Raw genomic sequence first — 15,535 nt, 5'->3', positions numbered from 1 at the left:
AATGGTGGATCCTGGAATGCATGTGACTAGCAATTGGAACTTGAGGAGAATCAATTGTAATTTCTGATATCAAAATCATGGTGTAATATGGTATGTCTTATTTGGAAAACCTAATATTACATTTCCTCTTTAGACCTGATCCATAGTTTTGATTTCTGTCTCTCCTAGCTATCTTTGCTACTCCTCAAAAGTCTTGTAAATGAATGCAAAGTATTATGTCAGAGCACAAGGTGCAGAGCATCCAGATGACTTACATCTGAATCTTCTATTATGTTCTCCACTAAGTTCCATTTTTTGTCCTTTTTTAATTGACCACTTGATTTTGAATCATTATGACCCCTTTTTTCCTGCTAGCTTTATTCTTCATGTTGAGTTTTAGGTAAAATTGTCCTTTTGTACATTTAAATGGGTTTTGGTTTGTCTGGAGCCTTTTACACAGAAATGTAATAAAGAGTCCCCTCGCATTTGTGTTTTCCTTGTTTGTGGGATTTATAGTAGTTTTTTGTCTTCCTCCATGTGCAAATACCTTTGAAATACATAAACTTATAAAAGAAACAGCTGATTTCTGTCTAATAGTGCAGCAGAAAGGTGGGAGATGATGTCATGTCAATTTATATTTCTGATTAATCAATAATATACAGATGTGTCAGAAAGAATAACCTCTGAAGTATTCCATATAATCCCTGGTTTGGCTCTATACACTGTGATATAATACTGGGGAATGGATACAGGTGTCTGTGTGGTTTGGTACATGTATTTGCATAAAGAATGGTCTTTGCATGTCTGCCTAGTAGTGGCAAAGTCAGCTTAATGACTCAGTTTCTGGCAGAAACTTCTGATTTGTTAAGTTTCCTGAAATCTGGGAAGAAATTACTTCAAAGTGGCAAGGGACTGAAGTGGTTGGTACAGAACTAATGTTGGGGGGAAACTTCTACGATTAGGGTTCATATACAGACTCTGAGGAAGTTTATGACTTCAAATCTTACTAAACCTTTTGATTATTTACTTTTATATATATATACTTACATGTGGTTTTTTTCTTTCCTCTTATGCATTACATATTATATTTCTGTCTGTGTACTCTTTCTAGTTCACTATTCTTAGAAAGAAGAAAATACAAAACATTTCAGATGACTTGTCTCACTATTTTACACTCTTTTCCTTTATTTTTTGTAACCTTAGTTTTATTGGACCTCTTCTTTCAAAACACTTAATTTTCCTTATGTTCCTTTGTGCCAGCTTCACAGACTTTGTCCTAAACAAAGTGTTTTATTTGCATATTGTTCCTTTTAAAAGTGGCAAACAAGTAAGTTAAACTCTCTATGGTAATGCTTTATAACTTCTAAAAATCTTCTTTCACTTCATGAAATTGTGAACAAAATACATATTTTTCCATTGGCTACTTAGAACTTCTTATAAGGTAGAAAAACAAATAGAATCACAGGAAAAGAAAAAGTTGGGAGAAAAATAAAGGTAAATTTTAATTTAGCTTTTTTGATGAGTTGAATTTGGACAGTGATTAATTTGCCCAGCTTTGTTCCATAAATAACCACAACATTGCCTTAACTTGCAAGTGTTAAATACAGCTAAAATAAACTACTTTATCTTTTCTTTTCTGGAGTTGTGTACCACTTTGGTATGTTGTTGTTTAAAAAAGAGGAAAACATGAATTAAAAAATAATTCTGGAAATATTTTTATTGGTCCCAGTGGTTATCAGAGATAGAGACCATAAAGAATCTTTAAGATTTGGCAGTCTGACTTGCCAAGTTGTCAGAGTAACACAACAGCTTGCCTTTTCTTTCACAGACTCATGTTTCATTAGAACATTTTACTATATGCAAAACAGAGAATATCTGTGTGATTTCAAATTACGGTTTTGAGTTCATGGATCTAAGTTTGACCTCTGAAATGCACAAGTTGTTATAATTTTTAGTCCAAAACCTTGATTAGTTTTATGGCAAACTCACAATGAATGTGTGCTGTGGAAGAATGGCCAAGATCTATTTCTAAAATCTTAACTGTGTCTTGGGAGGGGAACTGTATAAGACAGAAGATTTATATGAAGTGCTTAGAAATCCCAAAAAGATCAGACTTCTTTCCTCCTTCTTTTTTTACTTGAATTGCCCACTTGGTAAACTCGCCAAGCAATAATTTCAGACCTATCAAAAATTCCACAAAATACTGTAACAATAAATATATAATCTGTTGTCAAAAATTATTTAAGCTTTGAAGAAACCGGTATTTTCAGATGTAGCCTTTTCCTCTGAGTTTGATTTAACAGCTATTTTATTTCCTTAAAGACTGCATGTGTGAGGTAGACTTCTTGTTTTTGACATAACTGTTAATCAGCATAAAAGAAATAGAAGACTTCCATGTTTGAAGATAAGTGTTTACATGTTAGCGAGAATTGGCTTAGAATTTAATCATGTGCTCTAGGTACATAAAATTTGCATGTGAATTGCATCTTATACATCTATCCATAAGTATTGTTCTCATGATAGATCTGGTGTTGGAAACATGGCACATTAATCTGGAGATTGCCCTACTGTAACATTACTTACAGGGAATTAGTTTTGGTTGTGAAGGAAGAATGCAGTATAAGATGCTGTGAATTAATGATGTGTTATTAGAATGTCTTTTGTAAGAACTGTTTTTCAACAGTACCTAATTTTTTTTTCATTTCAGACTGGTAATAAAAGGAGAGAAGTGGCTTAAGGAGGTTGGTACACTTGTGAACACTTAAAAATGCTGTGGAGAAATCCTAAAAACAGTAGATGGAAAGGATTTTTTTAGCTATTTTCAATGTACCAGTCTTGATTTGTAAAAATGAAAGCACCAGGAGCATATTTGAAAATGAAATTAATATTATTTTCCTGATCCTGAAAATTATTCTACTGTCTCTCGATTTAGTGGAAGGTAACATCCATTTAATTCTGTCCTTCATTTGCAGATCTTGTCAAGTCATCTCTTTCTCTTTTCCCTTACAAAACTCATTTAACCCACTCAATAATTTAAAAAGACAAGTGCTTTATCAAGCCTTTCTCCCTTCTTTTCCCTTGCTCTCTTTGATGTGTGCTTTGCAAGCTAATTCTTTATTGCAATGTTTATAGATTCTTTCTGTTTGGTGCAACACTGTGATGTATATTAGCCACAGCCGTTGCTTATGGATGAAAAAGATATAGGGAGGAAGCCAGGAGATCGTGAGCTTTGGGAAGCTTGGTGGTCATAATTTGAGACTCTGGATAGCAGTTTAATATAGTTCTTAAAGACACAAATGCACACTCTCACACAAAACTCTTTCACAAGTCCTAGAAAAAATGGTTCACAGGAGAAGAAAGAGTGTTAAGTCTGAAAAGACTGACAAAGACTGTAATTTTTCTCCTGTGAGATAATGGTTTGAAGCCAGCAGCAGATAAAAGATTGCCATAAGAATGGCTTAATTCCCCATCTTGTAAAAGGATTAGATAATTCAGTCTCTTTATGGATTCCTTACTCTGGGAAATATATTTCCACTTGTGGTTCCCCTCAGAAATAGCTGCTGAGTGTACTTATTTAAATGCACAAAGACCTGCATTCAAACATTTTGAAAAGGCAAACAGGACACAGAAAACATTATTTTACAGGCTATGTTAATATGTAAGTTTTGCTGAGCAAGTGGATATACTAGTATTACCAGCTGAAAACATTGGGACTGTGCAGTACCTATTGGTGGCATGGAAACCCTCCTCAAAACTCTTCAAGAGTGACTGGAAAATAGTGGTTTTAATTTGCAGAAAGAGAATACAGATCAACCAAAATCCATTATTTACTACTGCTTTTATGAATTTTCAAATAATTCGGTGTATTCTAGCGTGTAAGCACTGAGAAACAGTGTCCTTAAGAAAGAGAGCACAAAAGCAAAAAAATTACTGAGATTTGAATGGTATCAGTGAAAATGAAGTTATTTTACATTAACTATATCTTATATCAGGGTGAAACTCAAGGAATACAAATGCTGTGTATCTTATATAAATAGAACTGATGGTAGTAACAACATACTGCTGCTTGATAGCTTTTCATCTCTTCTTTAAAGTGAACTAAAAAGAATTATATATCTCTGTTGGGAAGCATGCTGATTATGTCATTGAGCTTATATTTATGCAAAAATGGTCTTAAATATCTGTATTTATTAATGTAGTCTTATAGTTTAACTTTGGAAATGTCTGCCGTACTAGATAATGTTCTGCAGGATAATCCAGGAGTTCTCATGCTTCATTTCTCTTCAATGCAGATGCTTCCTATATGTTAGTCTATGGTAAATACAGATGCCATGACATTGATTTCTCAATAAAACAAGGTTACATGCTGCAGAGCTTTCCCTTTATTGCTCCAGACTTGAGAGGTGGCAGCCACTCTCATAGCTTACCAACTTCATTGTCCCCTGTTAGAGGATCCTCCTCTCATAGATCTAAGACATTTTCCTTCAATAGTTCATTGATCTAAAAATCATATTAACTTCTTTTAGGATCTAATTGTCATTAGGAAGGTAGAGCATGTAGTTAAAGTTGATGAAGAGTTTTACCAGTTAAAGAGTACTTTTGCCTGTATATTGTTTAATATTTATTTAATACAATTTTACCGTTATATTAACTAGTGTAGTCTATACTGGAAAACAGACATATTTTTCTTTCTGTACCTGTGAATACATTAAGGGTTTTGCTGGCACAGTTTTAACATTTTTATATTTGTAAAAGGCATTAGTAAAACAAATAGAATAGGTCAGAAATTCCTGGCTTTATATTTAGGTACTGAAAAAGCTTTGGATTTTATACCAGTATAAAGAAGTGCAGAACTTGTGAAGGCAGTAAGTCAAGGTACATGAGATCAGAATTTGGATCAGTATGTTTGGAAACCAAGAATGAAGTCAACTCACCATATTATAGGCAAGTCGGGACAAATGATTATGAAGTCTGAAGTACTCTTACTGGTGTTGAGGTTGCTAGGGAAAGGTGCATGAAAACATTTAATGTAACCTAAAAGCATGTGGGGCCTTTCAGAACTTTTGTTGTCTGCTCCGTTGCTGTAACTTCCCTTGAGTTATGTTATTTGTTGTAGGGAAATCATAATTTAGTATTACTACAGTGCTATCAGAGAGATATGTTACATGTAGATATAATGTTTAAAATTACAGAAAGGAAGCAAATTATTTGAAAGGAGAAAAAACAGAAAAAAAAAGAAGGTTAAATAAGTCAAATTAATTCTTTTCGTCTCTGACTAAAATTATCTTTGGCTGCTAAAGAAACTCCATCATGTTATATGTACAATAAGGGGGGTTTGTTAATAAGTTCATGATATTCATTAATCTTACAAAATTTAATTTAAGCAAAAGAAGTGCTTCAACAAATCAAAATGTCCATATTTAAGATTCTAATACAAACATGACACTATCTCTGTTTTTCAGAGATTTTTTTCTCATTGTAGCCTTAAAAAATTACATTGATCTTGGCTGATCATGAAAACAACTTTGCTGCTCTTTTTGCTGAAAGATTTAAGGATTCTTTAACCAGAACTTCCCAAACTTTACTGCACTTCTCACCGTATTTAGCTGAAAGAAGTCAACTGAGTCTTCAACAATGCAGATCAGGAATTTTCCAATTAAATGTGTGTTCTTCAGGAATAATGTTTCAAAGAAACCAAAATATTTTATGGTGTTTATTCAGATTCAACAAGATTTAGCTGCCACAGGATAGAGCAGAGAGAATGGCTGGAACTGCAGTGTTCAGACATCTAATATTTCCCTTTCTCCCTGGAGAATTCCACTGGAGCACCTAGTGGAATTTTTCTTCATTACTAAAAAGTCAGCAGAAGCATTTGTATTGTCTTGAAATAAGAAGTTTTCAGGGTTTCTTCTCAAGTGGAATATCACAGTTTCTGTTCACCTCTGGGAACATCAGACTTTGAGCACATTTACGCAACTCTAGTTTGCTATTTTTAAAAATAAAAAGAAATACCTAGTCATGTACCAGACTTTGAATGCCAGCCATCTGCACAGTAATTATATAACTCTTACCTACAGTTGTTTATTTGGGATTGAAGGACATTTTGTCTAAAAATGATAACCCTTCTGCTGGGTCATTGTTGGAAAGAATAGAATGGAATTTTGGTTATTTAAGTGATATATTTCTGGAAGACTAGGTCAGAGTAGCATTAACCTAAATATAATCTAAATTCCTCTGTCTCTAAGTGATAGTTGTTCTCCTCTGAATCTGATTTGACACAGAAATTTCCTCAAGTACAACCTCTAATATACAGTAGCAGAGGACAATTAATAATGCACATACCTTGAATTGGTAGTCTACACAGAGAACAAATTCTAGAGAGCATGTATTGCACTATGAGGTATCTGAAACATTTCCATTTCTTGGTTTTCAGAATACTTCATGCCTTCTAATTACGCCCTGATGTTAGAAAGTACCTATGCTTGTAAGTGTTTGTCATTGTTTTTATTAATCTAACATACTGCTTGGAAATATTATGTGACTTACTTTTTTTTAATGGTTATATTCTGATAAAACATCAAGTTTAATTTTATTTACTGCTCATTTTAAGAATGTCACAGAACAACAGTGTTGGCATAGAGAACAATCGTAGTGTATATGTACATTTAGTACAGTGGAGGAGTTCTTAGATAGGAATTTGTCCTGCATCTGTACTTGCACTCATGTACATGCTCAAGTATAGACGTATCTGTAGTTGCCCTCAAAGCTGGGCTTAGGTTTACCTCTTAAGAGTCCATTTTCTCAAGCGTAAATATTTCTACAAATTTCAAATCTGAAAATGCATGCCAACTTTAAGTTGTGGAGAAAAACACCACAATTCTAATTCAGTTTCCTAACCATTATCTGAGGGTTTTTCCCCAAGATACGGTTTAATTCCAGTACATATTGTCTAGGAATTCTGCAGCTGTATAAGGTCTACTGCATTAAGAATGGTACAAGTGGAGAAATCACACCTACTCATGCTTTCTCTCTCCTTCCATCTGCACTATCCCCACACTTCATCAGACACCCATTATAATTAGTCAGTTTAGGATGCTATTAGATGGATTTTGGATTCATATAAGGAATTGTTTTGTAGCATCATCTTATCTCTTTCTTTTTATTATTTAAGTGGAGTCATCAATTTATCATCTTTCTAAAGCACCAATTACCATCATGTCCAGAAACTGTCCTTTTAATAGCTCATTCGCTAATAAGTATCAGAGAGCTTTGAAAACAAGACCACTGGTTCTGTCATGTGAAAAGAATGGGGAAGTGCATGACATGCCTTGTAGCTGATTACAGTAAAGAAGAGCAGTAAACTCAACTGGACTGTCGATATTGTCAACATTTATTTTCTTGTCAAATAGGTCATGCATTTTTTCATCCGGTAAAATACGTGACTTTTACTGAAGTATCAAATTGCAATATCCTCATCTTGATGGCATGCCCTCTACCCCAACAATCTGTGTTGAAAGAAGCAAAAACCCTAAATACTTGAGTTCAGCAACGTGCTTAACATGAAAAAAAAAATCTGCAATTTGAATCTTGAGTCTGTTTTTAATATTCGCTGTGTCCTTGCCCTGATGAGACAATATAGGATTTTATTATGCTGTGACTCATTCAAGGAATGTAGAAGAAATAGTTTTGTCCTCTTTTTGCATACTCTTATAATATTGGGGATGAAGGGACAGAGGTCTCCTCAGCAAGTTTGCTGATGACGGAAAGCTGGGAGGACTGGCCAATACCCCAGGGTGCTGTGCAGCCCTTCAGAAGGTCTTTATATGACTGCAGTATAAGCAGAGAAAGTTGGAGTAATTGTCCTTTTAATTAAGAATAAATAAACTACCAACATGTCTGTAGAGAAGAGTACCTCACTTCTGGTTCCTGCAATTCCATGCATATCCTCATAAACTTGAAAATGTGCTTGTAGTAAACCTATGTATGTATGTAATGAAGGATGACAAGTAAATTTTATTGCTAAGGAAAATTATATGATTTTTGAGATCTTCCTTGTTTCCATAGTTATTTCATTTGCAATTTGTTTTCTCCATATTTGAATATCTTTATGATAATGGCACAAAGTTATCTGCTTCTGTTTAACTATCATCTTTAGGAAAGCCTGTTTGACAAGGTAGGCTTTTAAAGAATTGGCAAATTTAGTATTAGAAACCAGATATAGAACTATAAAGAATTCATGAAAGTATTTTTCAAAATTAAGTTTACAGCTTCTGAATTTTACCTTTCATTGCCTTGAGGAATTTTGTGTTCTATGTCTTCTTAGGTAAGAAACATTATGAGTTTACATTGAGCTTTCCATCATAAATAAACCATTCTGAGAGCAATAAATGATTATAAAGTAATCGAAGGGTGGGGGGAAATGGTGTTGAGAAGTATAAGCAAATGACTTAAGGTCCAAATGTATTAGATAACTGTGAGAGTCATAAAATATAAAATTCAGATAGGACAGATGTGGGAGTTCTGCATAGTTTCAAAGGTTAATTCAAGCTTAGTGTATAGCAGCTGCAGAGAGTAAGAATACAGAGTGAAAAGAACTTTTTTTTTCCCAAGAGATAAGTTATTTCTTTCCCCAAGGTCTTACTTCAATGCATTTTTATGATTCCTGGGCTTTGCAAAGTTGATTTGCATTTTTCTTATTCTTTTCATGTCTGAATAAATCCAAGGTAAGATAATCTTCATGTAAATGGAAGTTATATTGTATTAAGAGCTACAAACCATTTCTTCAGGATAGGGTCTGTACTCAAGATTCCTAAGAGCCTCAGAAAGGATTGTGGGACTCTTGGGATGGTCATTTAAAAGAACAGATACAAGCATTATTTTTGTAAATGGCTGTCAAGGTATGGCAATTGGCTGGTGTAGCGGGAAAGCCTAAAGATTAGGTCTGACATAAGTACTATATTTTCCTTTTAAAAGTTAAAAAAGGAAGAGGAAATATTCTAGCATGTATTTCCCTATGCTGGGTTAACCTTGGCTAAGGGCCTGCTCTTTACCCAGCAGGAGTAAATAGGAAGTAAAAGCTTGTGGGTTAAAATAAAGACAGGGAAACTGCTTACCAGTTACTGTCATGAGCCAAACAGGCTGGACATAGGGAAAATTAGTTTAATTTATTCACAATTAAAATAGATTTAGGTAATGAAATACTGAAAGACAAACATTAAAACCACACTTTTCCTGGGCCAGACTTCACTCCTTCACTCTAGACTCCTCTCCCCACCCCTTCAGCAGTGCAGGGGAGATGGGGAAGGCAGACCTGTGGCCAGTCCATTATGTCTCCTCTCTTCACTTCCCTTCTCATCACACTTTTCACGTGCTCCACTGTGCGCTCTCCCCAATGGCTGCAGTACTTCAGAAAAAACCCTGCTCTGTTGTGGGTTCTCCACGGGCCACAGTCCCTCTAGGACTGTGGTATTCGTCATCCACAGGCTGCAGTGGATATTGGCTTTCATGTGCATCGCGCCACAGGCTGCGGGGAACTATCTGCACTGAACATGGAGCACCTCCTCCTCTGACCTTGGTGTTCCCTCTGCTTTTTCCTGCTCTTTCTGTTCCCTGCTCTTGCATTGTTTGCTCTTCCTTAACTATGTTTTCTCCAAGGTACCACCATTTTTACTGAAGGGCTCAGCCCAGCCCTGCTGTGGTTCTTTTGGAGCCAGCTGGAACCACCTGTGTCTGGGTCAGGACAGCCTTCTGGCTGGCTTCTCCTTATCAAGGCCACCCCTGGAGTCCCCACACTGTCAACACCTTGACATCGACATCCAGTAGAGTCCTATTCAATTAAAATAATGTTTAAGGGAGTGAAGGAAGCTTGCAGTTTCATATGCACGTGATACCACCAAAGCCTGACTTTTGTTAAATAAGGCTACAAAATACGTAGCTAGGATTCAGCTGGCTATGAATTTCTTGCAGGCCTGTTTTGGTTACTAGGCAGTCTGGGATGCCATGAATGCACCGTGGGTGTGGGCTTTTCAGCAACGCTGCCTTTTTATTTAGGACAATGTTGTGAGTACGGTATGCAGTCAGAGATAATGGGCATGGAATATAATTGCAAATGTTTTCATTGCATTTTTCCACCATCTAGATTGCAAGGGGATAATTTGGCAGAAAGGCCAGAAGATATCTCCATGGTATCTCAGACATCTGAGCCAGCAGTGTCAGACTCTGAGGGTAAGTTATATAAATATTTGCTGCTCATAAGAAACCCCAAACACCAACATCTTGAATTTAAGGGTAGAGGTTATGTCTGTAAAAGTTTAAACACTTTCAGAGAGAGTTCCTTGGCATTTGATCTCAATCATTTACACTTGAAATCTGTTTGAAGAGCCACTAACCTGATTTTTGTCATGGCCAATTAGCACTCCAGAATAATTCCTAGGCATATTTTGAGAGCTTCCTTGGACCAGAATTTGTTCCTAGTAGACAGTTTGTATGTTAGCACACTATTTTGGATGTAAAACAACTTAATTTCATAGATGTGGGCTGTTCATTGCCAGTTGACTTCTATGCCAAAGAATGGTCTTTGCAATATTGAATTTAATACTATATATGCATCCACATGATTCAAACAATATACAGCAAAAATAAAGAGTTTATACAATGTTCTGAAGAACAATTTTTCTCCTCATACAAAAATGATCATATGTTACACTAATCTGCAGACAGGACACTAAGATTTTTCAATTTCTGCTCAGGTTTTGAAACAGAGTAGCTCCTAAAATGCTGGAAAAGGCACTTCCTAAGGGATCTCTTTCCAGATAATGAATGCCCAGCTTTCCTATGAAAGATAAAGTTAATGAAGGTTAACATTTTCTTAGCTGTCACTGGAATAGAGAGAGAAAGAAATAGAGATTTGGACAGAGGATTTGCAAAGATAATTCTTTCAGCCCATTCCCTAAATGTCGGGCAGTACCAGCTGAGTGTACTAAATGTAGGGTTTGATTTTAAGTAGGGTCTTCAGCAGCCACAGACAAGTCAGGTATGTTGTTCAATGAATGACAAAAAAAATAAAAGCAGAATTAACTTCTGGGTTTAATTGTCCCACTGTCTGTTATTTAGTGCTATTATGTGTGCTATTAGGTATTAGGGCAACCTGAGCTTTCACTCATTTCTCTTGCCTCATTTGTAAACCAGCCATTAGTCACTAGTATGTCTTTAAAGATAAACTTTTCAGACTGGTTTTTAGAGAATGCATAGTTTCAGTCAAGACATTGGCTTTTCCTTCTATCTGCCACTGATCACTTAATTAAAGAAAATAATAAGGGACTCAGAATCTCAAAATATGATGTCCTTACAATCATCATGAAGACTATCAGCAAGAGATACTTAGACTCGACTTCATTCAAGTCCTGTGAAAGGAGGGCAAAATTCTTCTGTTATAAGAATAGTTCCCAGAAAGGTGGTGGTAACTTTGGAATAGGTAAGGGAATATGCAAGAATTTGTTTTGAACAGATCTCATCCTTCATTTTTCCTTCCCTTATAACCTTGTTCTTGAAGTGAAAATATGCCCACTTTGCCATGCCATCCTCCGAAACTGTAGGCTTCAATAAAGTAGTTAATTCAATAAAATAGCTGGTTGCTTAATGGCAGAGGCACCAGGATTAAAGAAGGTAAAGCTGTCAGAAGGTTCTGAATGCCACGTAATATCAAAGCTGAGTCTTTCATGGTCACAGGGTATGGAGCACAAAAGTGCTCTAGCTGTTGTAACTTGGATCACTTCACATGCTTCTGAATTCTCTGCAGTCAGTATGGCTATAGAGAAGATGGAAAAGGCTTTTTCTAAAAATCCCCCACCTTCAATAAAATATAAGGAGTAAAAGTTTGGTAGGTGGGACAATGAATTTATGTTGTCATAAACACATCTACCTCATGTCTGTGAATATACATGAACGTGTTAGGCATATAGGTAGAAGACAGCAAAGCCTCTAGGGCAAAAAGTCTGAGATCAACAGTAAGGTACAGCCAAATTTCTGTTAAGAGGCACTCTTAGAAATGTTCAGCATTTCAAAACACATATTTTTGGGTTTTTTTCCTAAATTGTTGGCTAGTAACACATTTTGATTTGAAAAAAAGGCCACAGCTGGATTTCACAAGTAGGCACAGGCTAGAAACAAGCACAGAACTCGGGCAACTGCCCATTCTATCAGTCTTTCCTATAAATGCAGCACATTCCTAGCTCTCTGTGCATCTGATATTTATTTCCAATAAATCTGTATGAGATGATAAAAGAGACTCCTAAAGATATTATTGAAAAACCTTAAGTAACTAAGGCATTGTTGCACTGAATTTTTAGTTCTGTCCTCTTACAGGTGTGTTACATAATGAAAAGGGACTAACAGGTTTCATTTGCCAGGTTTATCTGAATTTATTTTCTGCTGTTCCTTATCAGTACCAATGACCAGAGTGAGAGAAAACTATGCATTAAGAAGTGCTGATGCAAACCATTCATTCAAGAACATGCAAGCAAGAGGCTGATGCACAGCAAAGTTGAGGGTAGCTTTCTACCTGTTTCTGGGTTAGTGGGAAATTGTTGTTAGATGTGGAACATCTCTCCTGTGGATTTCAGATGAACTAAGTTCAGAAGTAATTGGCAGCACATCTGATCTAACAGCCCTTATAAATAAGCCTCACTTGAACCAATTCCACCTAATAAAGTCAAGGTAGTAGCTTATGTGCAAAGGTCATCAGACACTATACTGGCACCATTGGCAGTCTGGATCTGGTTCTGCTTAACCACTATATTGACTTCCCTCTAGTATAATTATAATGAAATGACAAGAGTTGCGTTTGATCTAAGTAGTAAAAATGAGAGGTCTCAAGATCAGTATCAGATTTCAAGATGGAGGAACACAAGACACTTTAGAGCTGCAATTTCTGTTCAATGTCCTAAACTATACCTCTCAAAAATGTTTCTCTTTTCCATTAGGCTTCATAGGTAAGATCTAAGGGAAGAATTTAATAGCTAGGTTTTCTACTAGAAGCAGCAGCTTTGGTGACTGCACAGAAGACTTACCCTGTAGCTGCCAAGCCTGTCAGGTTTGTCTCTTGAACTCAGTTCTCCACTGAGTCCTGCTCTTCTGTAGAGATATATGGGTAGAGTGGCTGAGGCTTCAAAAGGTAGACACTATGACAGCATTTATCCAGAAAAATCTGCATCTGTCAGCCCACATTGTGTTTTTCAGGTTAGTGGGATTGTAGAAGCAATGTCCTACTGTGGTTTTTGTTTGATTTGGTGTTGGGTTTTTTTTTAAATATTTAGAAATAGTATCATTAAACAATTATTGTTCATTTGCTCCCAGTTTCCTATGAGTACTGTAGGACCTTGCTTCACTTGTTCATTCTTTTTTTCTGAAAAGTACCTTATCTTCTGCATGAAGCCATAATATAAGGCAGGAGAAAAAGACATTATTGCAGATAGTTTTTACAATTTATACATTCTTGTAGAACGAAGCTTGAAGTGCAATGACTTATTAGGGAGTATCTCAATACAGGACAAATGAAAAGTGTAGCACTTCTTAACCACTCCTCAAATTCTTGAAAAATAGCTGTTTGTGTATGTGAATTTCTTTGCAGTATAGTTACCAACTCCACATATTTCTGAGATGCGAGCAAAATCTTGTTTCTTTTATTACTCTACCTGGAATACTACAAATGAACTGAAAGCGATAGATTCTATGGTATTATGCCAGTGTGTAAATGTGGTATTTCCTATTATATTGTACTATTAGGTCTGCAGCTCTACAGATTATATTGTGATAAATAATTCTTAATTTCCTAAATAAATTTTACTAGAGCAATTTTCATGTCAGTAGTTCATTCCTATCCAACAGGAGTCACTGGTTTTTGTTATTTGCATTCAGCCAATTTAAATAAAACTTAAACGTATAGCTTCTACATAGTTGGTGGGTTTGGTTTGGTTGGGGTTTTTGGTTATTTTGGGGGGGCTGGGGGAGTGTTTTTTTGTTTTGTTTTGTTTTATTTTCCCTTTCAAGCCATATAGTAGAAAGTCCAAAACACGCTTTAGGATGTAGAGGAATAATTTGAAGTTGGGGATGTTCAATATAAATTTGAATATGTGAAACACACATGGTGTTATTTCAGATGGAACTGCATGACCAGGATAAAAAATTAAGGATGCAAATATGTGGCAGCTAAGATTGAGAACTGTATAATACAGTGGCAAAAATGTGGCAACATCTCTCAATTCCTGCACAGTTCTCTGACCACAACTTTACATCATCATCACCTCTTCTTCCTCCACTTTCATTTGTGCTTGCAATTAATGTGGTAAACATAGTTGCTGTACTTCAATATAATTCTGAAGTCATAGTAAGTATATAGTCTGAGGTGTTTAAAAAATCAGGGTCTGAAAACATGAGGCCCTCCCTGATGAGTGTCTGCGTAATAGTGGAACCTAGGGAAGATCAGGACATCTTGTTTGCCTGGGCTGCTGATGCATTATTTAAATGTCTAGCAGTGTCAGGCAGAGTTAAACTGCAAAGCATGTTACTTGGAAATTTCTTTCTCAACATGGGTACATAAAATCTGTTTTGAGTCATTGCATATGCATCAAATAGGTATTCTAGACTTCTGACAAAATCCTGTCATATTACAAATGTGACAGTATTGACAAAAATTATAGCTTACATGGCTTTTAAATGTTGTCTAAATTGACCAGAGCATTTAACTTCAAGAATTTTAATTGTATTCCAATTAGTTTAACATGATTAATTAAATCTCATTTTATCAATTTTATTAAAGGTGAAGATCCACTACTCACTTGTGTAAAGGACAAACAGTATTTAATTTTAATATTAAAGAACCTACAAGGCACCTTGGCAGCTGAAGGAAGCTTACTTATCACTGTACTCGTGTTAGAGACCCTGTTCCATGTTGCAAAAAATCAGAGACAAAATAAGAAATAGATTTAAATCCATTGAAGTGTAACTGAAAAGTAGTGCATTTACAGTAGACATTACCTTCCCAGCAGTAAATTTATAGACGTTGTATTTTCAAAGTGACTAATGATTAGTTAATTAGAGTGATTTATTTCTCTTCTACCTCTTTGGAACAGCTCAAGTACCCGGGGTTGAAACACTTACAGAAGATATTGATGAATTTCAAAGTGCCTCTCAAGTGGCAGGATCTGTAAGTATCTTCCATTATGGATAATCCTTTAAAATTTTCTAGTTTTAAGATTTCATAAAAAATAGATTTTGCATAAAGCTAAAAGTTATCCTAAAGAGACGAAAACTAAATTTGCATAATTCTTCTGAATTTTAAGTTCTCTGTTTTAATTTTCATTCTAGGAAAGGTGATGTTTTCAAATGCATTATTATCATCTTCTACAAAATCGTATGTTGACAGAACAGGCTTACACATATAGCTCCCGCTGGAAGTGCAGTCATTTTATATTATGTCTGTATGTTTTAAATGGTAACCAAATATTCAATTTATCAGATAATACTCAATTTTTCAAATAGAAGAGAATAAAATTATTCA

General features: G+C 35.5%; 1 protein-coding gene across 5 annotated transcripts in view; it reads left to right on the top strand.

Moving 5' to 3' along the window:
* C4H8orf34 (chromosome 4 C8orf34 homolog) overlaps positions 1-15,535 on the top strand; it is a 157,345-nt gene that overhangs the window by 118,801 nt on the left and 23,009 nt on the right. For all 5 annotated transcript variants that reach the window (XR_011697730.1, XM_071554389.1, XM_071554391.1 and 2 more), the window contains exons 9-10: positions 10,118-10,203; positions 15,108-15,181. Coding sequence is in view for 4 of the 5 variants with exons in the window: in XM_071554389.1 (XP_071410490.1) it covers positions 10,118-10,203; positions 15,108-15,181 (160 nt within the window). In the remaining variant the exon portion in view is untranslated. The remainder of the gene's footprint in view (positions 1-10,117; positions 10,204-15,107; positions 15,182-15,535) is intronic.

Source organism: Pithys albifrons, chromosome 4 (assembly GCF_047495875.1).
Source record: "Pithys albifrons albifrons isolate INPA30051 chromosome 4, PitAlb_v1, whole genome shotgun sequence".
Lineage (NCBI taxonomy): Eukaryota > Metazoa > Chordata > Aves > Passeriformes > Thamnophilidae > Pithys > Pithys albifrons.
This window is presented reverse-complemented; position numbering and strand designations above follow the sequence as displayed.